Here is a 26,289-nt window from a genome sequence, read left to right as displayed (position 1 = left end):
AGAATAAGCCAGATGTGCAAACGTATCCATTCCAATCGTTAAATGTCATTTAAACTTTAGAATGTAAAAATATTCCAGCAAAATGTTACACAAAACAAACTCTTGAAATACCGTAAAACCCCGTCTACAAGCATATATAGTGTTTTTTATGAAAGCTAAATTAATTCGAAGTAAGCTTAAATATACCAATACAATAGATTGGTCTTAAAATAATACTTGTTTGTATATGCTTGGATCCATTTATTTGCTCAAATTCCATAATGGCGCCTGGATTAATGAAGTTTTCATCAGAAGCACTCTATATGCTTGTAGACGGGGTTTTACGGTATTGTGTTAGTAAAGAAAGTGAATAGACCTACTTCACTTTAATAGGAATTGGACTAAACTACAAATCAAGTAAATGACTACATTTTATGGCGATGTCGACATTTAAAAGAAAATTAACACAAATTGGCGCTGACTGAAAAAAGGTCTTCCCATATCCTGTCGGAAAACCATGTCCATGTAAAAAAAACTTGTAACTCGCTTCGTCTGTTGGCGGGTAACTTCTTGAATTCCTAGTTTATTCGAAGCATGCAAAATAGCGTTGTCATCCATTTTATATTATTGTAAAGCAAATAATAATAACTGAGGCCTAATGATAAAATGAAATGATGGCCACCCCCCAAAAAAAACCCTGTATAATGTGCGCAACCTACAAAGTGAAGAACTTGAAAAAGAACATTTCAGCCCGAATCACGGGTCAAATAATCGCCAAGTATCTTTTTAACCATTGAATTATATGGGACAGGTCAAAAGTCCCGGGGGAAATCTTCAATAGTTGCCCAATTGCCTACCACCTCGCGGGTTTAGTGACCCTGTGAAGAAGTAAAATCAGATCAATGCTCATTCACGTGGATGATGAACATTGATCGCGATTGAAGAGGACATAGATAAATTGAATGAATGAATGAATGGACATGATTATCGATATTGTTACGTAATAGTGGTGTTAGATCCAAAGCTGGAAGCTAGTAGTTGGCAGCTGGAAGGCAAGTCTAATCTGATTGGCTAAATATCGTCAGTAGCTGTCAGTAGGCGTGGTTAGTCAGTTTGACATTTCCCTTGACTTTCCAAGGGAGGATATGTCGGATCTATAAGGACCAACGCCTGACGGCGTTGATTATAGTACTTAATATTGCGTTGGTCCTGTATGGACTATATACCGTACACCACTATAAACACACTCTATGAGCGTGTTTATAGTGAGCCAGCTTATCCGCTATTTAGCGTATATTAGCGTATCGGTACTGCGAAATCAATTGTTATTACAGTATAATCTTAAGGTTAAATACAATTGATTTTCAAGGCTTGATTCCAGAGGGGCGTAAGTTAATAATGGAAACAGCCATGCAGAAAAGAATGAACTCACGCGTACAATAAATAGTGTATCAATCTGAACTAGGGCCACGGACAAACCGCGGCTCGTGAGTCATCCTATGTTGCATGGATAGGGAGGGAGCGACCATGATAGGACCATATGGGCTGATGGGGGGTTGATTGTGGGCAGCCGTTTTCGGCCATTTTCCTTTGGATTTTCTAAATTTTCAATTTTTAAAAGTATCCTGGATGATATCTGTCGTGAAATAAATCAATGCTTCTACAGGCTATAATAGGCCTACAATAATAGCTACAACAATAACAAAACCAACAACCAATATTTTGTTAATCTAATTTGTAAAAATTTATTCATAGGCCGCGCCTATTAGACTAGTAGGCCTATAGCCTAAAAATTCCTGAATTATATAATGAAAAAAAAGGGCAAAAAAAATCAATCGCTGCAGTCAGAAAGAAAGAAACGAACAAGAAAAAAGTGAGAGAAAAATAAAATAAAATAAATGGAATGGACCTCATAGGGACTCGAACACGTACCAAAGTTTTCCAGCTCAAAACTATAGTATTATATAGTAGAACGTGGGTCCGGCGCGCTAACCGATTGCGCCAGTGAAGGACACATGAAATTGATTGATCTCAAACTGACTATTATGGAATAGTGCATAACAGGCTCTTATGATAAACAAGCTCATCACCGCTGTAAATGTCGGAGGTATCGATGGCGAAAAACCTCGTTTTTTGCTAAAGTAGCTTAAATTTGGAGTGAAATTCAAATGGTAAAGTAAGCGACAGACATTTGAGAAATAATGTAGGCAGTTTGAAATCAAAATTAACGTTCCACAATCCAGATATCGATAATGTAACATAACAGTGTTTTGTGGTACAAGATTCTCGAAAATTGTTCCCAAAAACGGGCTAATAAAATTTAATCGGTACTGTATTTGGTTCTTCCCCATGGCAACATTATTTCTTTGGTCGATTTGTAGTACAATACAAAAAGGAGAAAACAATCACTCGTCGTGGTTTTATACGGAGCGAACATTTGAAAAAAACTGCATGGAACGCGTTTTTGATCTTGTGAACATGGTGCGTAAAAATGATTTAAACGAAGGATTTTCAAACGGATTCTAAAAATGTGTATAAACACACAAAAATAATGTAAAGATACATCCATGCACCAACATTTGACTCACTGCGATATTTGACTGCTGAGAAAACGCGGTTTTAGAGAACAACTTTATACGTCTTTTATACGTTTTTTATACGTTTCTTCGTGTAACCTTAATATAAAGCAGCATACTGTAGTTACTGTTCATTTTCCTATACATAATACTAGTGCTCTCTTGACCGTGACCTCTAAAAACAGTGTATATTATAGGTATAGGGCATTGCCTAGTTAACGTCACTGTGTGCAAAATAACCCTTCCAATATGTTTTGTACTCTCTGAAATTCTAGAAAATATAGTTTTGAAACATGTCCTATATTTTTAACCAAGTTAGATGTTTGGAAATATTCGCACTTTGGTGATTTAGTAAGGAAGGGCACGCGTGGCCTGCAAAATTCCCGGTGTAAATCGAATGCTACTTTTAGTGACTATAACTCACTTGCGGACCACTCTCTTCCGAAGGGCATTAAAGCTAAACCATTTAACGGATAGTTTTTGTACCTGAGGTCAAAAAAGAATAATGTATATATTACATGTAGGCTAAAAACTGAGTAGGTGGGGCATCTGCAAATGTTAGTACCTCCCTGACATGTAAGCGACAAATAACAGCAAAAAACAACTCCTATATTTGCCCATAACTTTGGTCAGTGGAGCGAGCCAGGGATTTCAAGTGGGTGATTATTGATTGGCAAGTACCATATTTGGGCATAAGTACAGTCTACCATTCAATGTGGAGGATGAGCTAGACTTTATCGATTGATTGTGCTTGAAAAAGCATTATCCGACGGATCTACAGTTGACCATTCTGTTTACTACGCAAGCATTGTGGCATGTACGAGGGGGTATCCAAAAGTTTTTGACATCACCCAGAAGTGAAAGAGCTATACCGATGAAATTTTGTCAGTGTAATCACTGGTCCTTATGTACATTATGGTCCAAAAATGGTCTCATAAGTATGTTTACTTTCTTTACAGGTGGCATCGGTATAGCTCTTTCACTTCTGTGTGATGTCAAAAACTTTTGGATACCCCCTCGTATAGTTGGTCATAATCCTCGCGCTGAATTAAAATCAATACAAATAAGTCCATATGTTTTAATATTGAACACTATTGGACACATAAACATACCATCCTCCATTCTATGTAAAACTAATTTGAATACGATTAACATATTACGTCAAGTGCAGCCCAATATATTCAAAAAATAGTGTAGATCCATCGCTATGTTATGGTTATTATGCAGTGTTATATCACTACCTCTACGGCAAAGTGCACAGTTCAGCATGAAATGTAGCATCCTTTCTTTTCTGCTATCGTAGTTTTCTAGGAAAAATACATGTGGTTTAGGCAATTGCTCTTTCAAAAAGAGAAGCAGGGTATGCACCTTAATCACTAGACGAGCAAAGTTATCAAGAGCTTTTAGTTTTCGTCCATTTGTCTTAACTTTAATTCACAAATTATTTGTCTTTGTTAACACATTTGCAATCACACACGTCACTACTGCGAGCACTAAAGTTTCAAAAGAAGAAGAAACGTTCTCATGAGAATTCGGGCGTTCATTGTTGCGTTACTTAACCCACTTTAGAAAAGCTGTCTACGATGTACGCCAACACGGGAGCACGTGTGGCCGAGTGGATAAGGCGCCCGACTCATAATCCATAGGTTGCGAGTTCGAGCCCCGCTCGTGCCCACGTATTGTGTCCTTGGGCAAGGCACTTTATCCTCATTGCCTACTGGGGGATGGGGTTGGGTTTGGTTGGATGTTTGTATAGTCGTTTGTTTCAATGTTGCAATATTGGCGCTGATTAAGCTGCTGCCTGCAAATTGCATTGTGTCTGTTTAGGTGTGTTTAATGTACAATTCTAGCAATTTGACATGCGGGTCACCATTAGAGTTTGTAATAAAACCTTCCTTCCTAATACATACATGTATAATACTTTTGCGAGAGACTATTCATAATATAAAATTCTTTATATATATAGGTAACGATAAAAATTCTTGTTCTATGCATGACTTTGTTGCTACTACCTTTAGGAATTGAAGACGATACAGTGTCCATTATACGAAACAGAAGTTTCATGGACATACGAGATTTCACATATGCGGCTGGGAATAATTATACTGTACCGTTGAAGTTGAGTTATGCGTGTCTTTTACCAACGATGGAACCTTGAGTGTTTTAAGAAATGGAGATAAGATTGCATCTTGGCAAGACACCATTGTACCCTAATGTAGCGTAAAATCATTATAGGCAACGATTATTCTTATTCTATGCATGTTTTGGTTTCTACTACGTTCAGGAATTCAAGACGACACAGTATTCTTTAGACGAAACGGAATCTTCATAGACGATTTCCAATCAGCGGCTGGAAATATACTGTCGGGTACAGAATTTGTTGAATTATGCGTATCTTTTACCAACGATGGAACCTTAAGTGTTTTAAGAAATGGAGATGAGATTGCATCTTGGCAAGATACCATTGGTCCAATTGATGTCAACTATATTTTGGTGCAAAAGTATAATGACGCAAATGGAGAGGAGGCAACATTCGAATTTTGTGAAGGAGGTAAAATGTCGTATTTTTGAATTTTATACCAATGCATATCTTTCCAGTTTCATTGCATATAGATAGTCATCATGATGACAGTGCTATTTACGTAAATCAAAGCGCTTGATATGTATTCCACTGTCGTTAATATGTCAGCGGCCATATAAGATAAAAGGCATGCTCATACCTTTGGGCGGCTCTTTATGGACAGTATTCATAACAGCTCCCCATTTTACCCATGGGAAGAGAGAGGCAAGTGAGGTGAAGTGCCTTCCCAAATGCACAACATGATGGCACCTCTGGCGCTTGAACTCCCAATACTACGATAGCCAGGCTCACATCACACACTGTAGGTGGCGCTATTCGTCCATAGGGAAGTGGAATGTGCCTGTACTGTCCAAAAATGGCTTTACTGTGGGGCTCAATGGAAAAAATTACTAAAAATTAATTTTGACAACCAAAACCTAAGTGATGTTGACTTATGTTGGTACTAGCATAATAATGGATTCATAAGCTATCACATAGTGTAATCTATGTTCCACCAAGTGGACACTCGTTAAAGCGCAAAAGCAATATGTGTGTAAATCAAGACCATCCAAAACAGCTTTCTTACAGTAAAGAATAGGAGGTCATCTGGGGTCACATACAGTAGTGTACATTGTACATGTGCCTGCTGTCACAATCTCACACACAAAATTTTGGGCAATTTGGTGACACTATTTTTGTCTGTAACTTCAAAAGTATATGCACTAGAAACATGATTGACCCCTTATTGTTTAGGTAATTTGATTCTCTTTCAAATGAAAGAACTTTCAGCTAAAAATATTGAACTTCAAAATTTTATGAGCATACCTAACTACGACCGCTGCGCCACCGTGCCCCCTAAATGGATCATAGAATGTCAAGCAAATTTTCTCGCCGCTGTCAACATTCATTTTGCCTATATATCGACCGACCAGCACCATTACGTAATTCGCACCAGACGCATGATTACAGTAAGCGAATATTGGAAAAGGAATTCTTCTTTTCATTTGAAATGTATTGCACAATGTTAATTGTTCGGTGCCTCGTCTATAGTGATTCGAGGTGTTGTTCCGATTTTAGATCCTTTAGGGTTAACATCAACAGACTACATGACTTGTTTCAAATTAATTGATCAATCAATCAATCAATCAATCAATCAATCAATCAATCAATTAATCAATGAAATTGTATACGGTATTTATTTTCCATCAAAAACAACAAAGATAAAAACGTTACAAAATACTGGGAGGAGGCATCAAAAACCAAATGCCTGAAAACGGTCGATTGCACCCATTTTATGCATGTTATCCACATCATACATGCAAGACAAACCACGCCCCTATGCACAGTACATGACATACAGAACGGGTTGTAAGCATGATAAGAAAATGCTAATATGTATTATATATAGATGATTATTGCATAGATTCACCAATTAAAAAAGTTTATACAAAATATTAAAAAACGTTTCTTTGTAGTATACACGTAGTGTAGTTATCCCATCACTTTTTTCTTGATTGTTTGTTGTTCACTATCAGTGTTGAAACTTCTCAGCCAGAATACTTTAAACGGAGTGGACCAAAATGTCCATGTCACAGGGAGTGCCACAGTGAGTATTATTTGTACACGAAGTACTTCCTCTTCACACATTGTTCAATTTTGCACATAATATTGAAAGCTTATTTCATAAAATAATCTATTATTCATGTGACCTAGAAAGTACCTACACAATGACCTATGAACGTTTGGACAGTATTTATTGTATTAGAGCACATCAGACATATCGAATTGCATTCTGAATACGAAGAATGTCATTCTGATATCAAATAATTTTGTTTTTTTGAAATTCGCAATAGTACACATTTTATGGCAAATGATTAAAAATTGATATTTAACAGTACTCGAAGTAAACTTTATAAATCTGATGATTTATACTTAAAGTGTGTGTGGGTGGGATGAAAAGCCGACGATCAAACGAACATTTTGACCTTTGGTATTGAAGATATGGATTTTTTTTTCCAAAACACATAAAAAAATTAGGTCTTTTTGGGGGAAAATCCATATCTTCAATATGAAAGGTCAAAATGTTCAATTGATCGTCGGCTTTTCCTCCCAGCTACATATACTTTAAGAATATATCATTAGATTTATAAAATTTACTTCAAGAATATATCATTAGATTTATCAAATTTACTTCGAGGACTGTTAAATATCAAAAATGTGAAAAATATCAAATTTTAATAATTTGTCATAAAATTTGTATTGTATCGTGAATTTCCAAAAATGAAAATTATTTGATATCAGAAAGATATTTGTCGTATTCAGAATGCAATTCGATATGTCTGATGTACTCTGATGTTCGACAAAAAATACTGTCGAAACTCTCAAAACGCTCATTCCAGATCCCTTAAAAGGCACATCATTCAGTTTTTAAAAATTTAATTTAATACATCGGCGGGAAAAACCTCATATGTAATTCCAAAGGTCAAATGTAAAACCTCATAAGTAAAAAGTGGGCCACAATTACAAAAAAAACTTAAAAAGATTAATACTATACTTAAATACCAGTAAACTTCGCCTTATCTAACTGTATGAATTTATAATCAATTGTTCTAGACTACTACCGACCACGATAGCACTATTGATGGTGAAACTAACAATTGTCATGAAATAGAGCGTAAGTAACCATTGAATTAAATGTTACATGTTGTCGGCATTTGTTGTTGTTACAAGCAAGTAATTTAATAGTGTAGTTGAATCCTTTACATTTTATCTGAAAACCTCCCTATTTATTATTTCCAATTCCATATGTCTACTCCATAAACCTCGCTATTTATTTTCACCTAACTCCATAAAATAATCTTGATACTAAAATGGTATTGCACGATGTCTCACACGTGACATTGCAGTTGATGCTGTTGTTTATTTTGTAAGCTATTGTTGGAAGCCTCAGATAAATACATTATTTTGCTGCTTGCTGAATTGCCGTTAGTGATGACATGTTTATCAAGTTATTTAGCACAAAAGAGTGGTTTCCGAACAATTTTAAACACCAGATTTAAAAAAAATTCGTAGCCGACTTCAACAGCGCCTTGAATGGCCGAATGACACTCATACCGACACGCACAATGTCTATCCTTGTTTACGGGCAAATTTCAAGCTAATTCCTCGCTTAGGGTGTTTTTTTAAATATATCTCCTTGTCAGGGGAAAATTTCAAACCAATTTCTCGCTTAGGGTGTTTTTATTAGAGTAAAATCCTTGTGTAGGGTTAGTTTAACAAAATTTCGACATCCTCGCTTAGGGTCATTTTTAAAAGTCGATTCGCGCGGATGCTTACAAATTTTATACATGAGTGCCCCCCCCCCCCCCCGGATTTATAAGTAGAGCATTACATGTCTGATGCCTGGCTAATATTACTTGGTACAGCAGAGATACTAAAATCAATACCCGGGATCGATACACGTGAATGTGCTATGCACGATTTGATATTCAGACGATAAATCTTTGGATACCGGTAGAAAATGATGAATATCTCCCGTAATTTTTTTATTCTAAAGAAGCCATATTTTTTTCTTGCACTTGATTATATGTGTTGAACGGATATGATAGTCGTTAGCTTGCGTCTTGAGAAAGAACCGCGCGTCTTGAACTCAAAAACTTTTATATGTGCCGAACTATAGCGCAGCGTAGGACACTCGTGGAGGCAGTCTAAAAGCGGATGACTTCATGGCGCATATCATGCTCATTCACACACAGTGGGGTCAGTCACCGGGATATTGTCAATAGCCTTAGTCGGATGTCCCTCAGCCCATTATGCATCTCAAAACTATTAAACAGGTCGGAACAAAATGGTCATGCGTGGCTGTGGATTCAAACTACCGTGGCGATTTCTGCCATGAAGATATCGGGGCGATGACACTGTGTGATACCTCCCAACTAAAGAAGGCAGTATATATTTAGTAATCTGTTTGCGAAAGTGTAGTCAGTGATGTCAGGTTAGACAATTCCGTTATGATGTTTATAAAATTGTCATGACGTAAGACCATGTTACTTAGCATTATTCTATTATGTCACCACCATGGTGTTGTTGAGCTTACCTGGATTATGTTGTTACAAAAATAAATTAATTAATTAAAACAAGTTTTGTTACCTTTTCTTTTTATGTAAATAGGAAAGCAATACAGGTGTAAAAGTTTGATCTTGGAAACCCTTCAACTCACCTAAATATGTGATTCCTTCCCACCCGAGGCTCATGCAGGATGTCTTGTTTTTTGTTTGTATGGCGATGTGCCACGCAAAGTTTCGGATGTTGATTTTCTTAATACCTACCTTTTGCTGCCTTTGCAACCCATCAGTACACAAAATAGCAAAAAAGCACCCAAATGTGTCAATATTGTGCGCACGATTGTTTTCAATACGCTGGCTAACGACTTACGTGTTTTTCAACACATATATTCAAGTGCAAGCCTTGAAATTGGCTTTTTATAAAGAAAAAATTACGGGAGATATATTTTCTACCCCGGTATCCAAAGATTTATCGTCTGAATATCAAATCGTGCATAGCATATACACGTGTATTGATTAAGTGTATTGATTTAGTTTCTCTGCTGTACAATATAATGATTTCCCAGGCGATGTCGCTGTGTAGCACATCCCCGTAAACTTTCAACTAGGAATACCCCGCCCCCTTTCCTTATCCGGGTACCGGAATTCTGCGTCCGCTCCTGTTAATAAGGTATCTTCAGATACTCAATCATTATTTTTAATAAAAGTACGAACAAGCAAATCATACGAGACAATGGTTACATTTTCTTTATGAACAGCCGCTTGTACGACTACAAATCCGTTGGGGATTGAACACGAGAGCATTGCCGATAGTCAGATAACCGCTTCTACCACTTCTATGGCATCTGGTGACAATCACGCTGCACATTTTGCGAGATTGAATCAAGCTAGATTTGAAGATGGCAGCACCGGCAGTTGGAGTGCTGGAGTCGTTGACCCCAATCAATGGATACAAGTCAATATGGGAACACCTACTCTTGTATCAGGGATAATTACGCAAGGCAGGGATATTGCTGGAACCCAATGGGTGACCATGTTTACGGTAGAGTATAGTAGAGATTGCATCACCTGGCAGGATGTCGATATTGGAAGGGTAAATATTGAAGTATGATAAAATTAAGAAAAGGTTGTCACATTTATAACATGACGTAATGTGATAACATTTGCAGCACTGCATTTGAAGAATATCTCAAATATTCGATGAATATTGTTCTTTTATCAAAATGTACGGCTTTGGTAAAATTAATATCAGTGTCACAACTATGCAAGTTCCAAAAGACATAAACAATTATTGTATTTTATTAAACTTCATTTATCTTCAATACGCTAGCTCAAAAGTATCATATGATGATACACTTAAAGTACATATCATTAGATTATATCACTAAGTTTTTTTCGAGGACCATTTAAAAAAAAAATTTCAAAATATTTCAACTATTTAAAAATCTGAAATGAAATGAAATGAAAGAAGGACTCTCATTTGTAGAAAACATGCTTTGTTTGCTGAACACACGATGCCGTTTTTCTGATAAACTAAACAGATACAGGCATTATTCAACATTAAGTTATTTGTACCAGAGGCAATTGAAAGACATGTGTCATAAACTTACTGGATATATATTATATTATTACCTATAGCTACCTAAGGGTTACATTTACATTATGGAATTATTTGTTTTCTCCCAATTCCAGGTATTTACTGGAAATACAGATCAAAATACGGAAGTGACCAATACATTTACGACTCCCGTTTCGGCAACTCTCATTAGAATTCGTCCCACGGCTTGGATGGGGTGGATTAGTATGCGCTTTGAGCTTCTTGGGTGCCAAAAAGGTATTTTTAACTCAATGTTGTTCGAAACGAACTCTTTACACACCCGTGACATACGGTTGTGTCTTTTTTCTTGCAGGATCTTCTTCTTCATCGTCTTTCTTCTTCTGCCGACCTTTACATTTGCTCTAGCACTCACATGCATGCATTTTGTCACAATCATCACTGACCATGCTCCTACATGTCACATGAAATTCGTGGGGTCAAATATGTTCAAACAATTTTATTAGCAAAGAAAAACATAGGAGGGTGATGGTATGTTCACACATGAATTGTGTTTCCCGGTGGTATTTTTTCATTTGGTGTCAAAGGTCATTAAGGGGACCCACAATTTTAAAAAATACCACTTGTACACTGGGTAACATCAATTCACGTGTGAATACACCGGCACTGTGCTATGTTTTTCTTGGCTGATAAAAAAATGTGAAGGTATTTCATTTATACCTCAGAGCAACTTCAAATTTGACCTCACCTTTGACCTTAGACGATCTTTGCGGTTTCACTCCTGAAGTGTCAGGTATCGTTTCCTCCGTGTTGCAGCCCAATCGGAGCAACTTTAAATTTGACCTGACCTTTGACCTCTGATGAAATTTGCGTATTTATACTCCTGAAGTGTCAGGGATCATTTTCCCGAATTACAGCTCAATCAGAGCAACTTTATATTTGACCTGACCTTTAACCTCAGATGACCTTTGCGGTTTCATACTCCCCAAGTGCCGTGGATTGTTCTCCCCGAGTTACAGCCCCATCGGAGCAACTTTAACATTTTACCTTGGGTGACTTCAGATGAATGTTTCATGATCCCTTATGTCAAGTAGCACCATCAGTAGAAACTATACTGTATATCATTTACCACATAGGCTTAGTGTGTATGTATTAAGTTTCATAAATGCCCAAGTTATCTGCCAAATCGCTGCCTCTTATGATAACTGTTCCATGAAATGTTAGGAAATTTAAAAATTTAAAAATCGTGCCAGGCAGGTGAAACCAATGTAATTGTGGAATTGTTATGTTAATGTTTGTAATATGACTTGTTAAATCTTTTATTGTAATTCATTAATGTAATAATGTAAATCATTTATCACCTTTGAATGACAAGCCACTGGGTGAACGAATTATATGCCGATATAACGCATCGCAATATTGTTGTAATCTGATGTAACACATTGAATTACGTGTGGACAAAATGATATTGAACTTTTGAACAATTTGTTTAATTTAGCTTATATATACATAATGGGATATGATCTGTAAAAACTCTTCACATGTCGCGTTTTGTTTTATAAAGATAAAATGGCCATTTTTTCAATCCTTATTTGGTCTTAACTTTTGATGATGAAGTCACAGGTACAAAATGAAACAGCTCTAAAATGAGTTCTAAATTTCAATAGTTTTGACTACAAAACTGAAAAATGAATAATGTCACCATATGAAGGGTTTTCACAGTTGACAAAAAAAAATCCCAGCTACGCCACTGACATCGCATATTTTGAATATCTGTAACAATATTGTTAATAGCTGTTCTACACACCAAGAAATTAACCTTTGAAATTGGGTAAAGTATTTTTTGGGGGCCACTGTAATGTATAAGCGTCACATGCATAAGATACACGTAGAAGAATGTACGTTTGACTAATTGATTATCTGCGTTATTGACGTACTGGTCTATTACGTAATTATCAATCTAAATGTGTGCGCTTTTCTTGCAGGTGATTCTGAATGGTTGAAAATCGACTTGAAGGAAGTGTATGATATCAAAGCTGTGACCATGCTTGTTGGACAGGAAAGTACGGATATGAGAAAATAAAAATATATTGTTTGTAGATAATCACGACAAATATATTGATAACTTTGGTATGAATCCATAGACTCCTGTAATCTGTCTCGTTGCAAGTTGAGAGTAACCCCAAGGTGTAAACAAGTCAGCGGTCATATATATATATATATATATATATTTATTTATAGGCGTAAGAGATTTGAATAGACGACAACGTAGCTGTGTAACATTAACTTTTATTCCAAGCTTTCGCCCTCAGGGCTTCATCAAGGTATAGGCAAACTGTTAAATAAATAAACAGAGAGATGATACATAAATGCCAGGCAATAAATCCCTACATTACAAGAAAATATTATACAATCAAAAACCTGAGCAGACCAGAAACAATGTTCATGTACAAAGATTATACAGAAAAAGGATTATTATAAACGGATGATAGCAAAAAATAGCAAGATTATGATGCTATGGTGTATAGAGCCAACAATAAAAAACATAATGAGTATGGGAATATTATAAAAACCTAAGTAAAACCTTAACTTACCGAGAGAGGAGATGCAACGTTTGTGTGCTTTATTTATTTATATATATATATATCTTGATTGCCTAATTAAAGCCATAATGTACAATCTTTTAAATGAGTTTTATCAATTTGTTTCAAACCTGATTTTTGAGCGTATCTGTAATGTTTACACATGTCCCAACTTTATACACGTCAGCTAAGTTCATTGTGTTGTTAGTACAACAGAGCAAGTTTGAAGTAAAGTTATATTATAACTGAGGCTATGCCATAGTGGATTTAATAAATGGTCATAAAAGGCAGTATATAATTATTAGTGAGTGACAGTAAGTATACGTATATTATGGAATACAACATGTCTTTGCATAGTTATAATGAGGGCTCACGTAATGATTATTTTTAATAATTTGCCATTAAATGTGTATTATATCGCGAATTTCAAAAATCTAAAATATTTGATATCAGAAGATATTTCTCGTATTCAGAATGCAATTTGTTGTGTCCGATCATGGTCCGATTTGCTCTCAGGTCCCACAAAAATTATTTTGCAAACGTTGCTATCCGAAACCTTAATATGACCAGAAAACGTTCCTGATAGTTGTTACTAGTGATAGTTGTTATTAGTATATTATTGTTCCTTGGGACCAGAGGAATAACTTGAGATATTGCATAGTTATAAAGTATTTTAAACCTTTAATCCCCACCTTGTGTAACCTTTGATCTCAATAACCATATTTGCGAAAGAGTGCCCTAAAACTGCATTCTTCTTCTAATACTTAAAGTATATAATATTCACGCAACTTCATGGGTCTTCAATCATTTCTTCGGCTAATACTTGGTTTACAATTTCAGATATTGCGTGTCCTCGAAAGTGGAGCCAGTATGGCAGTGGTTGTTACATAGTTATAAATACGTTAGTAACATGGAACGCTGCACAAGCTGATTGCCAGAGCAAAGGAGGCAACTTAGTTACCGTACGAACGCAGGGATTATGGGTAAATAGGATGATATTTTTTATTTACTATGAAGTTTGTCTCGTAAACCCGTGAAAGCCATCTTAGTGGTACCCCGGGGGAGGCACTCCCTATCTGAAATGGCAGGGATGTGCCTCGGCCATGTTAAAAGTATGGGGCATTCAGGTCAAATGTACAATTACAAAAATATGGGGTCATTCAGTACACAACCTGAATAAAAATGGGGTCATTCGGTATGAAACTTTGAAAAAAGGATGGTCATTGGGGTAACAAAAAGTAAAATGGGAGTCATTGAGTACAGCATTGCCAAAAGAGTATCATTAAGTACACATAAATAAGTGCCAAACTGCGTAAAAACAACTTGGCCACCTTGGAAATGTGAAAAATCTCATTATTTCTGGAGGAGAACACAAATACCACCTAAATTTGGGAATTAAAAGGGGTGTCATTGGGTATAGCAGGAAATAGAAAAAGGGGTCATTGAGTACATGAATTTTTTTAAAGGGGGTCATTGGGTCATAGGTAGGACCATAACACAAAAAAAGGGGTCATTGGGTACAAGCCGGTTTGAAAAAGGGGTCTATCCTGAGGCACATGATGCATATCTGTCATGGAAGTGTCCCCCCCCGGGAGTGGTACACGCTATGTTTGGTTATTTTGGGTAAGTAGACTTGGTACAAGTCCTCTGGCATGTCATTTAATCCATAGAATTTGTTTTTCATCAGAAACCATAATATACTCCACAATATAGGTCAATTTATTTTACAACTTGAAATTGCATACAATACTAGTATGCTTTCAACAATGTACAGTAGAGAGATTGTTCCATACGTACTTCGTGGACCGTGCATTTATACGTTAAAAACGTGCGTACATATCAGTGATGTTCTTTTTGACACGTAGGATTTCTTTAAGTATAGTGAGTCCAGCACCTTTTGGCGACAGAATTAGCTTATGATACAAATGCGCGCGAAGCGAGTGAAAAATATTGAAGCTAAACTGGTGAAATATGGTGCAAAGGTTGAATACATTTGGGGAAGCTTGCCACTTTTGAGGATAAAATTACAAAATATGAGGTTAATTTGAAACCCACAATCATGCATCAACATGGTGGATAATTGTAAAGACCATGCCCCATCAAAATATTGGGGGGGGGGTATATTCCTATGTTAATGGTAAAAAATATTCCCTGTGTATTTTAGCCATTGTAAACTCGCTTCACTCTTAATTTTTAAAAATAGTAAAAATTGCTTAATGTTGAGTGAGGGGGAGCGGGACAGCGGTTGAGTCGGGTGGAGCTCAGTGTTGATTGTTTGTTCGGTAGGCCTACTCAATTTGAGTAAAAGGAATTCACAATCCAGTAGTTGTCAGCATTGGGCTCTATTCGCTCATTTTGGTGCTCTGTTTCCCATTTTGCTCTGCATTGATTAGTTTTTATTTAAAGTGTTGCGTGTTTTCAATCCTCTTATAACTCTCTGTTAAGGGTACATTCTCTTTTGAAATTTTGAGAGCTAAAATGGGATGTTTTTGCCATATTAAACATCTAATTTGGCCTAGATATAATCATCGGAAATACGAAAGTTATATTGCAACGGAAAGGGAAATATTTATACATTATTATTTTTCCATTGCTATTTTAATTTTCAGACTCTGATTGGGACTGGGAGTGAATGAACTGGGTCATTGATTATAGCACTCGCTATTATTTTTTGGACCAGTCATTTCATTGATTTTCCTCATTCCGATTTCTAAACAAAATTGTAGTCATCTATAAAACATCCCATAATAACATTCTTGCTATTCAGTTTTGATATCTCTACTTTAGAAATAAAATTACAAGTTGTAGAAAACCTAAATTTACGACTGAAATTTGGTTTTTTCAAAAATTTCTTAAAAAGTCTAGCTTTCATAGCTTGTTTAATTATTTTCAAAAAAAAAAACTTTGCAAGATATGGTGCATATCTTCGGTACATGTGCATACTCGAATTTGGGGATTACGGTCAGCCAATTTCGAAATATCAATTTTGTTAGACGCTATGGTCAACACTTTTTAAGCTTTTACACGATTCAGAGATATGGTCAATCGTGTAACATTTCTTTCAATTCTATGTTACTTATTTGACAAAGTGTCAAACGAAATTCGTCTTCATAAGCCACGACAAGGCCTGGTTGCTTGTGTACTACTCACAATCAAATGACTGCAACTGGTTAAATTCCTGATTTTCCTGGCAAGAAGACACGGAGAAATTTATATTTCACGCCCCGGCCATGTGTTTACGTTTCATGAGGTCATGGGTCAATCCGGCAAATCGAGATGTACACACTTGGAGAAGACTGCCGCAGTTCTATATCCCGTTTGGAACACGATTGACCAACGATGTTATGAATGTCAGAAGCTTTGGTCAGAACAGGGCCAGTGTTTCATATTTCTAGTCAGAACAAACCAAGGGCACAATTAACAATTTTGGAACAAGAATGGATATCGTCAGCCTACTACGATAATTGCCTAAGTTACTTTTTTTGTAATTTTGAGAACAAAAGTACAAAATATGGTTTAACGATGCATTTTTAAATCATATGATTCACCCATCTTTGCTCAAGAACAAAATAATGATTAGGCCGGGGGGGGCTATCATTTTCTTCGGAAGGGGTCCCAAATATGCAGAAGTGTTCATACATTTTTGGAAAGAAAAATATGGGGACATTTTTGATGACCAAAATGTAGGGAGTCACAAGATGACCACCGATTATTCAAAAAGACTGATTTCAATACAATATTAGCCTGTTTAGGGGGTAGGCCTAAGGGCTGTGCAATTATGAGTTTTTTAAATTTCGGACCTCCCCTCCTTCCGAAAGCAGTAAAAACCTTTGTGTTGGATCTAATACAAAATTTGTATTTTATGAACCGACATATTGTCATGGGAAGTTATTTTGTGTTTTTGTTACTTTGTATTTTAATCAGTAGGCCTATTGGACTATTTTCGAAGTTTAGAACTTCGGATCATCTACCCATTGCCATTTGGCCGTGGACAGGTCAGGGGCCTACCCATTTCTAAGGATTTTCAAAAATATAGACCCATGTCTAAAGTTTTCTTTGAAACCTATAGACCCATTTTCCCCGAAAAGATCGAGATTTACGGTACGGGGGTTTAACGGACCTATAAGGAGTTTCAGCAAAAATAGGGACCCATGTCTATAGGCCTAAGGATTATTTGCAAAAGCGCTATGCATTTGGCAGTATGGGATTACCCCCCCCCCCCTGCCGGAGGCAATAGGCATGCTCATGTCTGAATAATGATCAATAGTCCTACAACAATATTTGGCTGATCATTTTATAATAATCATTTTTGTGAGCCACGGGTTTCAGTAAATCTAATACGGCTCATATATCTTCCATAATATGTTTTCACATCACTTCTTGCATGCCCGGGCTGCATGCAAAACAAAACACTACTGCAAGTTACCGGGCCCTGCTGGGCGCCCGGTTTCAAGCACAGCGATATCCCGATTCCCGTTCGTACATCCCGTTTTGATATTATATGCCCAATTTGACGAGTTTGCCAGACTGACGTTCTAATCGGAAACGCTTCAACTTGAGAGTTAGTCTCCTTCACAATCGGTTTATGCTGTGGTTTACGTCGTTCTAAACACACGTCGTTCGTCCTAACAACATGCAGTCTGGACTCGAAACTAAGATAGTAGTTGGTGCATACCATGGAGCTTTAAATAAATGGACCTCACGCAATACAATCGGAGTTTGTTTTCATTAGCAACGGGAGACAAAATAGGGGGAAATTACACATTTTTTTCAGGATTCATGTTATTTTATATGAAGGATATGTATGTCTTCTTGTCAAAAATAAAATAAAAAATTTTCCCTATGTCAAGGTCATGACCCAAGAGAATGTACCCTTAATGTCATTAATCAATGCATTTAGGTCACTGATTAAGTGGCAGTAGTATGTATTAAGAAACCTTTAATAAAACCAGCTGTCTACAAAAAAATATTCCTATGTCAGTTTTCGCCACATAAACAAAAAATCGTATCACAACCATTTTATGTCTGATAGGAGTTTTTAGATGCGATACTTGCTACTCTAGAGCCAGGGAGATGGTGGCTGGGATTGAATGATATAGGCAACGAAGGTGACTACGAGGGTGGGTCGCTGAAGGCTTTGAATGGCACGGAAATGACGGAGGAACAGATCACTTTGAGTAAGCTTATTACGATATCCTACTTGTTTGAGTTAAGATTGCTAGTTATGGGCGACAAACTTTTCCATATTATGGACGAATTGAATTTGTATAACATCAAAGTGCAGTGAACGTTTGAGCCCTCAGTTGAACTTTTTTCCTTTTCCTTTCTGACGAAGGGCGTCGTTTTCCCTGTTTTCCACACATATTATTGCCAACTTTGTGTCATGTCATAATTATTGTACATAAACGCCCCAACGGCGAAGATCATGCGAAAATCTTACACTAAATTAAAGACTAAATTTCACGCATTAGTGCAACACCAGGATTTATAGATAAAATATAATAGTATCAAGCATTTTGGTTTAAAATTATTGCTTTTCATTTAGCCAAGATTTTAAGATTTAAGACCCGGATTCAAGTACGATAATTTATACCTTTCAGAAACTTTGTTGGAGCTCAACCCAATAATGGCGATGCTAATGCGAATCAACATTGTATAGCCGAAAGAAGGGGGGACGCGGGTTTCACCACGACTCAGCCCGGCTGGTATGACGATCATTGCGATAATAATCCTGCTGGATATATATGCCAAATATGTAAGTTATGTACAATCAAGTTACTCGAAATAAGAAGTAGAGAACCTCACAGAAGGAGTAAGGAACCTCTAATTGGCTTCTCGTGTTAGCAGCTGTTTACCGGTGTCTAATCAAACCGAATTACATCCAGAACAAGTCTTCAATAAGCTTTTTGCAACACATTGCTAAAGAACATGGTATGAATGTGATCGGTCTTCAAGAGACACACCAGAATACAGAAGAACCAATTCACACCGAATATTTAACTTAATCTGATCCACACCAGTAGCATGGTTTCTGCCGGACAACAGATTGTTGCGCTTAGGAATGGGACACTTCATCCACCAAAATGAAGTCATTCACCACTGAGCCATCATCTAATCCAAGTGGTTGGGACCTTCCGAGGAAGGCCTGGTGAATTTTAAATAGAACCAGGACTTGAGTCGGACGCACTCAGAACTTTTAAAATAAGATTGGCGCAGTGTCATCACCCAGCTTTGAATGTGGTGAAATGTTTGTTCCGCCTACATGTCCTCACATGCTTTCCCTGGAGCTTGATGAAGACACCAGCTAACTGTGCAGAGACACACAAGAAGAAGACTTGAAATAAGAACGCAAATGTTCCAGGCTGGTATGACGATGATTGCAATGATCATACTGCATATACTGTATATCGCAAATATGTTTATGTACGATCAAGTTACTCAAAATTAAACCTAAAGAATTGTTTGATTACCGTAACATAAAAAAAGTTTGATGACAATCCAACAATCTATACTCGGATGACCTTGACATGATCTTGACCATTTGCGGCACTCGATGGTGATCCACCAAGTTTTATGGCAATCTACCAATCTGTACATATCAACATTTTAACTCCCAACATTTTAACTCCCACGGCTTCCTGTCAACTTTCTGGTAAATTAATTTGAAGGTTCATGTGTGGGGTTCATTTGATTACAGCTCTTTGTGCGTCTGGTTATTATCTCTATGGAGGCAAATGCTATTGGGAAGGGACAATTAACCCGAATCCAGATTGGCAGGATGCTGAAGATGACTGTGTCGCTAATGGTGGACATCTCGTAACTATTGATAGTGGTGTAACTCAGGTACGATCGGAATAATTATGCAACTTAGCAGATTCTTTTATTTTGGAACGTTGAACTCGTTGAATCGTATTTATGTACTTAAAGCCCCATACAGTGATTTTCTCACCCGGACGATCGTAAACATCAAAAATTCAGCTTTTGGTACCTTCGACATTGTCATAGATGTGCTAACATAGCCTGATAGTGGTTCAGCCAAAAGCCGTGTATTTAAGACAAGTTAGGGCATTGTACATGGATCTGTAATTTATATACATGTACTGATAGTATATAAATTAGCTATACATGTATTTGAATGAGGCTTCAACTTCGTCATTCCGTTTTTGTTTTTTGTTTTTTGCCAAATTTTTCATTTCAAAAATACCAAATGACAATTTGAATGACCTCTCCTTTACTCTAAGCAATTTATAAACAATTTTTTTTATACTTGCGCTGGGATCACTGAATGAGTCTTTAACTTACGTTACGACTAATTCCAGTCACCCCATTGGGGTCGGACACGGGTTTCGATTCCCGCGTATGTTCAAAAATGTAAATGTTGTAAAGGAAGATCAAGTTGAAAATCATACCATGCATCTCAATCAAACGGACCCCATACCACGGACACGTTGATTGGTTCGGTTAAGCTACTGGTCTACAGGAAAGCCACTCATACAGACCAGTATTTTAATTTTGCTTCCCATCACCCCGTTCATCACAAACTGGGCGTGGTCCGCACACTTTTGGACAGGATGAATAGTGTTGTTTCAGAAAAGGAGGACAAAGATCAAGAAGAAGACAAAATCAAGCACGCACTTAAACAATGTGGCTACCCCGAGTGGACTTTTAAACATGTCAAGCGCAAAATGGAAGGTAAACAGGCTAAAAAGCAAAGTAAGAACAATAATTCCACGGAAAGAACCAAAGGTCTTGTGATCATACCTTACGTTGAAAAAATGACAGAGACAGCCACTCGCATTTTCAGAAAACACGGTATAGCCACTGCAGTACGTCCCCACACCACATTAAGAAAAATGTTGGTGCATCCGAAGGACAAAAGAGACCCCATGAGTACCACGGACTGAATATGAGATTCCTTGTGCTAATTTGAAACGTCGATTTGAAACAAGACTGAAAAAGCACAAAAAAGAAACAGAGAAAGTAGCGCATAGTAAAGGAACCTTTACTCGTCAAACAAGAAAACAATCGGCTAGTGAACAGTTCAAATCTGCTATCGCGGACCATGCCGTTCAATAAAATCATGTGATTAATTGGAAAGATGCCAACGTACTTGAAAAGGAATGTAATTCGGGAGCCCGCCGTATCAGAGAAGCTATCTGGATAAGGAAGAGAGCACCGAACATAATGAACAGAGACGAGGGGCCCATTATCTTAGTCATGTATACGACCCACTTCTGGACGCTGGTGCGCCCTCTGTAGGTAAACAGAAGTTGGAGAGAAAAACATCACTCTGAAGATGGCCATCGCCCAAGATGGTCGAAACTGTCAGGTCAGTAAACAACTTTTGGTTTTGACAAGATGAATTGTATATAATGACCTTTTATGAGTTATTAAGTTGCCCTCGTAATTTTTTGTGGACGCAGGAGTTTCTGAATGATTGGCAATCTGGTAGGGGAGATTTCTGGATAGGACTGACAGACCAAACCACTGAAGGACTGTGGGTGTGGATTGAAGATCCTACTACAACCATATGGACTGGAACCACGGCAGCCGCTGGTGGGACCGCTTTCGGTGGTGCTTACACGTACGTTTTTAACGCTCTTGATGCGTGTATAAATCAAATAAAATGAATCTTTAAGTATGATAAGCATTATTCGTCGTGATTTGGGCACAGACCTATGGATGAATTCCGAATTAGGCTAAACAAAATAAATTCCAGATTAGGCTAGACAAAATTAAAACCAGATTCGGCTAAACAAAATCAATACCAACGTTATTTAGGCTAGGCAAAACCAGATTAGACTAGACAAAATAAGTACCATATTAGGCTAAACAATACCAATACCAGAATATGCCGAACAAAACCATTACCAAATTATCTAATCGAAATAAATACCAGGTTTGACTAAACAAAATCAATGCCAGCTCAGACTAAACAAAACCAATACCAGATTAGGCTGAACAAAATCAGTGCCGTATTAGGCTAAACAAAATCCGGGAACAAAATCAATACCAGATTGGGCTAAACAAAAGCAATAGCATATGAGGCTGAACAAAATAATCAAAAACAGATTTATAGGCTAGAAAAAGTAAATAAAAAATTATTAAACCAAGCAACTATTTGACAACCTAGTGTACAAGAGACATCATTTAACTCATATCAATATCTTTCTCAGACATAAAATTCATGCTTCAAGCAAGTTTTACAAACAGAGGATATGCTTAGAGCTGGTACTGGGTGTTTTGATCAGTGTGGGCCAATATTTTCCTGCGGAACAAAAAAATAACTACCAGATGAGGCTAGACAAAATAAATACAAGATTAGGGTAAACAAAATCAAATCAATCATAGTTTGCACAGGATGCTTTGTTACCTAAGCGACACGTACAGCAAACCTGAGCAATACGGACCCCTTAACGTGGGACAACCCTTCTCTGATGCACAACCTTTAACCTTTAACCTCAGAAATTGGAGGGCAGATCAGCCAAACGATGCTGGTGGTGATCAGGACTGTGCCCGCATGGATATAAGTGCAGATGACTGGGTAGATGACACCTGCACGGATACTTATCGCTATATCTGCCAACAACGTAAGTAAATGCATGTTCAAATTGGACGGTCTGATTTTATCTTAAACTCTTACAAAATCCAATTAACCCTTAGTAGATATGGTAAAAGGAGAAAAATGGAAGTGAATGGTTGTAACAAGAGGACGGTCCGATATCTGCATTGGTTTATTGACCTTGACCCAACTCCCAAAGTGTGAAAGTTAATGCCAGTATCCAATCCCCTTGATAAAATAGTAACAATGTGATCTGAGGACCGATTGTAATGCATTTTGCAAGCATTAAAATGTGGTAGGTATAATATTGGTTGAACCAACTTTCTTCCCCGCTTTCTTCACAAAGTTTAAAAACTTTGTGAAGAAAGTTGGGCATTTATACCACATTTGAATGATTACAAAATGCAACCAAACTTCCCTCAACCCCTAATATTTGACATGTTCAAAGAATAAAACACGGTCTTTCCAATGCAGTATCATAAACAGGATTGGGGGATGTCAGGACTGTGCCCCAGATACACACAAAATGACAACTTTCAGGCGCGATATTAGATATGGTCAAAGAGAACAAAATCTAAGTAAATAGATGTTTAAAGAGAACACCCGATTTTCATCCCATGCTATATCTTCATTGGTTTAATGAACTTGACCCATACGTGTGGAGCGATCGTTATTTACGACAGGGGGAATGGGCGTTTTGAGGGGGAACCCGAAATTTTTTTGGGGTTTTGAAGGGGAACGCGAAATTTTTCGTTGAATCAGGAGGGTGGATTGTTAAGTTTAAAGGGGGAACGCAATGCCGTAAATAACGATCAGTCCCTTAATACCAGTATCCAATCCCTTTGATAAAAGAGCCATTAATGTAATTTGAAGATCCATTAGGAGCTCGGATAGCTACGTTTGCACAGTATTTTGTGGTACATGAGAGCACATCAGACACACCAAATTGCATTCTGAATGCAAGGAATGTCCTTTGAATTTTTTGAAATTTGCAATATGATATAAATTTTATGGCAAATCCTTAAAAATGGACATTTTTAAAATATAACAGTCCTCGAAGTTCGAAAATTAAAATCCTTTCGCAGATAGGTAACACTCATGGTTAGGAAGAATTCCTGATCGGGTTAAAATCACGACTGCCATGACATGCCGGGTAAATATGATTATTAGAGAGATTGCGAAATGTGAAACGTGATACGGGAACGGCAACCGCATGCTAAACTATTCGAAAATAAGTTAATATGCCCTCTAGAGGGTGAAATCCATTGCGAATTGGTCAATCGCAGAATTCCCGAAAGGCGGTCACGTTGCGATTGGTAGCAAATCATAGAGAGATTGCGAAATTTGCGTTAAACGTGAGACGGGAACGCCAACCGCATGCTATATACATTAGTCGAAAATAAGTTGATATGCCCTCTAGAGGGTGAAATCCATTGTGAATTGGTCAGTCGTGGAATTAACGTAAGGCGGTTACGTTGCGGTTGGTAGCAAAAATACCTTCCAAAATAACCAAAAAAGGCATTACAAAATGCAGAGATATGTTATGTTTGTCGTGTATGAAGCGAATCAAAGTATCCAAATAGAACAAGTAGAGTCCAACATGTAACAAAGACCATTTTGGGGTTACAATTTGACCTAGTATAGACAAGAAGAAGTGAATAAATCTCGATTTTTTTCGATGCGAATTCGAACGGGCAGATTGCCTATTCATTTGTATGCGGAGAATACCGTCCAAATATCATTTTGCGAAAAGGCGTTTTAGTCAAGATCGTGTCGTCTTACGGCATAAATGCGGTATAAATCGGCTGTTTTGGACGGGCAACAGAAGTTCGTGCAATTCCTAAAATCACGGCAACTAGTATATGTTCTAGGCAAATCTGGTTTTTTTTACGATTTAGTTTGAAAAACACAGTGATCATCATACATTAGATTTTCATGAGTTTTGCAATTCATCACAAGATTATCATCAACATTACCGATAACTAAGTCTAACTGGATGCCAGATTTATGAGTAGGACCAGTCACATAGTTTTGAAAGTTATAACAGGAGAGAATGTTAATAAGTTTGGCAACATATGTGCTTTTGTGGGCTCATTCATATGGATATTGAAATCCCCCAGGTAAATATGTTTACCCGGTAACTGGGCTGTTTCCCCTATAAAGTTGTCGATTTCAACAATATAGTCAGTTAGTTTGAGTTTGTTAACTTTTGATGGTGGGGGCCTGTATATGAAAATGAAAAGAATTGATCTAGATAGATCAGTTACTACAATATGCTCAAATGTCGTTGTTACAATACCACTACTAATTGACATCAAATTCAATTCGGGTTTATATAAAATGCCAATACCACCTCCTCGTGTACCACTTCTTACATCGTGTCGAGGATGGTTTAGGAACAGATAACCTGGGGGGGGGGGTTGAATTCCCAATAATGACATTTTCGTCGGCATACAGCCATGTCTCTGTCAGAAAAACGACGTCAATATTGGTCAGTGATGGTGTTCAATTTCTATATATCTAACATCCATATTCTAAACACAACGTTTCTAAACACATTCTTGCCTTCACTTTCTAAACACTATTTTTGCAGTGAGTGTAGAGACTAAAATAATACATAACAGCACTAGGCAGCCATTCGATGATGTCAATGCCTTTATGCGTTACCAAATTTATACGCCCAGTCAGATGTATTTCACACCTGCCAAACACAAGTCAGCCAATTTGAAAACTGGACGTTGAATGTACATTGTACACTCTCATGAATATTAATTGGCAACATTTTATGTCAGCGCTCAAATCAAACACAATAAAACAATAAACCCTGCAGTGCGCTGGTTCGAATAATATACATCATGGTGACTTCCAATGCTGTAAGCCCGCTAAATTCAAATATCGCTAATCTGGACTGAATGCTTAGAGCAATAGATACAGCCAGTCGTATTTGTATATCAATACCGAATGTGAATCAATGGGTGCTTCCTATATCTTTAGATATCGTCGGTCGCAACACATAGTGGCGTACGTGCAGGACAAACGCAAAATACATTTCCGAGAAAAACGCGTTTGAAGGATATGCTACTAATAACATAGTTAGTGCTCCTCCAATATTATCTCTCATTGGACCGATTACATTTGAAATTGAAGTTAAAGGATTAAACAAATAAACTGTAACTTAAATAGTTTAAAAGGAATAATTTTTACATGATATATCTAGCTCTAAACTTATACGCCACTATGTGAAACGGAAGATTTGGGGGTTTCGGCGGATTTTTGAAGCGTAAGTAGCACGTACGCCACTATGTGAAACGGAAGATTTAGAGGTTTCAACAGGTTTTTGAAGCGTAAGTCGCACGTACGCCACTATGTGAAACGGAAGATTTGTGGTCTTCGGCTGGTTTCTGAAGCGTA

General features: G+C 37.2%; 2 protein-coding genes across 2 annotated transcripts in view; both read left to right on the top strand.

Moving 5' to 3' along the window:
• LOC140144284 (uncharacterized) overlaps positions 1–21,894 on the top strand; it is a 42,403-nt gene extending 20,509 nt beyond the window's left edge. Inside the window, exons 3-13 of the mRNA XM_072166105.1 lie at positions 4,840–5,106; positions 6,651–6,721; positions 7,729–7,789; positions 9,938–10,272; positions 10,872–11,013; positions 12,720–12,797; positions 14,157–14,299; positions 18,349–18,493; positions 18,917–19,071; positions 20,014–20,159; positions 21,740–21,894. Coding sequence (XP_072022206.1) covers positions 4,840–5,106; positions 6,651–6,721; positions 7,729–7,789; positions 9,938–10,272; positions 10,872–11,013; positions 12,720–12,797; positions 14,157–14,299; positions 18,349–18,493; positions 18,917–18,975 — 1,301 coding nt within the window. The 3' untranslated portion in view covers positions 18,976–19,071; positions 20,014–20,159; positions 21,740–21,894. The remainder of the gene's footprint in view (positions 1–4,839; positions 5,107–6,650; positions 6,722–7,728; positions 7,790–9,937; positions 10,273–10,871; positions 11,014–12,719; positions 12,798–14,156; positions 14,300–18,348; positions 18,494–18,916; positions 19,072–20,013; positions 20,160–21,739) is intronic.
• The window catches only part of LOC140144270 (uncharacterized), a 14,497-nt gene continuing 7,607 nt past the window's right edge, over positions 19,400–26,289 (top strand). Inside the window, exons 1-4 of the mRNA XM_072166088.1 lie at positions 19,400–19,439; positions 20,014–20,159; positions 21,740–21,900; positions 22,782–22,906. Coding sequence (XP_072022189.1) covers positions 19,400–19,439; positions 20,014–20,159; positions 21,740–21,900; positions 22,782–22,906 — 472 coding nt within the window. The remainder of the gene's footprint in view (positions 19,440–20,013; positions 20,160–21,739; positions 21,901–22,781; positions 22,907–26,289) is intronic.

This window comes from Amphiura filiformis, unplaced genomic scaffold (genome assembly GCF_039555335.1).
Source record: "Amphiura filiformis unplaced genomic scaffold, Afil_fr2py scaffold_47, whole genome shotgun sequence".
Taxonomy (NCBI): Eukaryota; Metazoa; Echinodermata; class Ophiuroidea; order Amphilepidida; family Amphiuridae; genus Amphiura; species Amphiura filiformis.
This window is presented reverse-complemented; position numbering and strand designations above follow the sequence as displayed.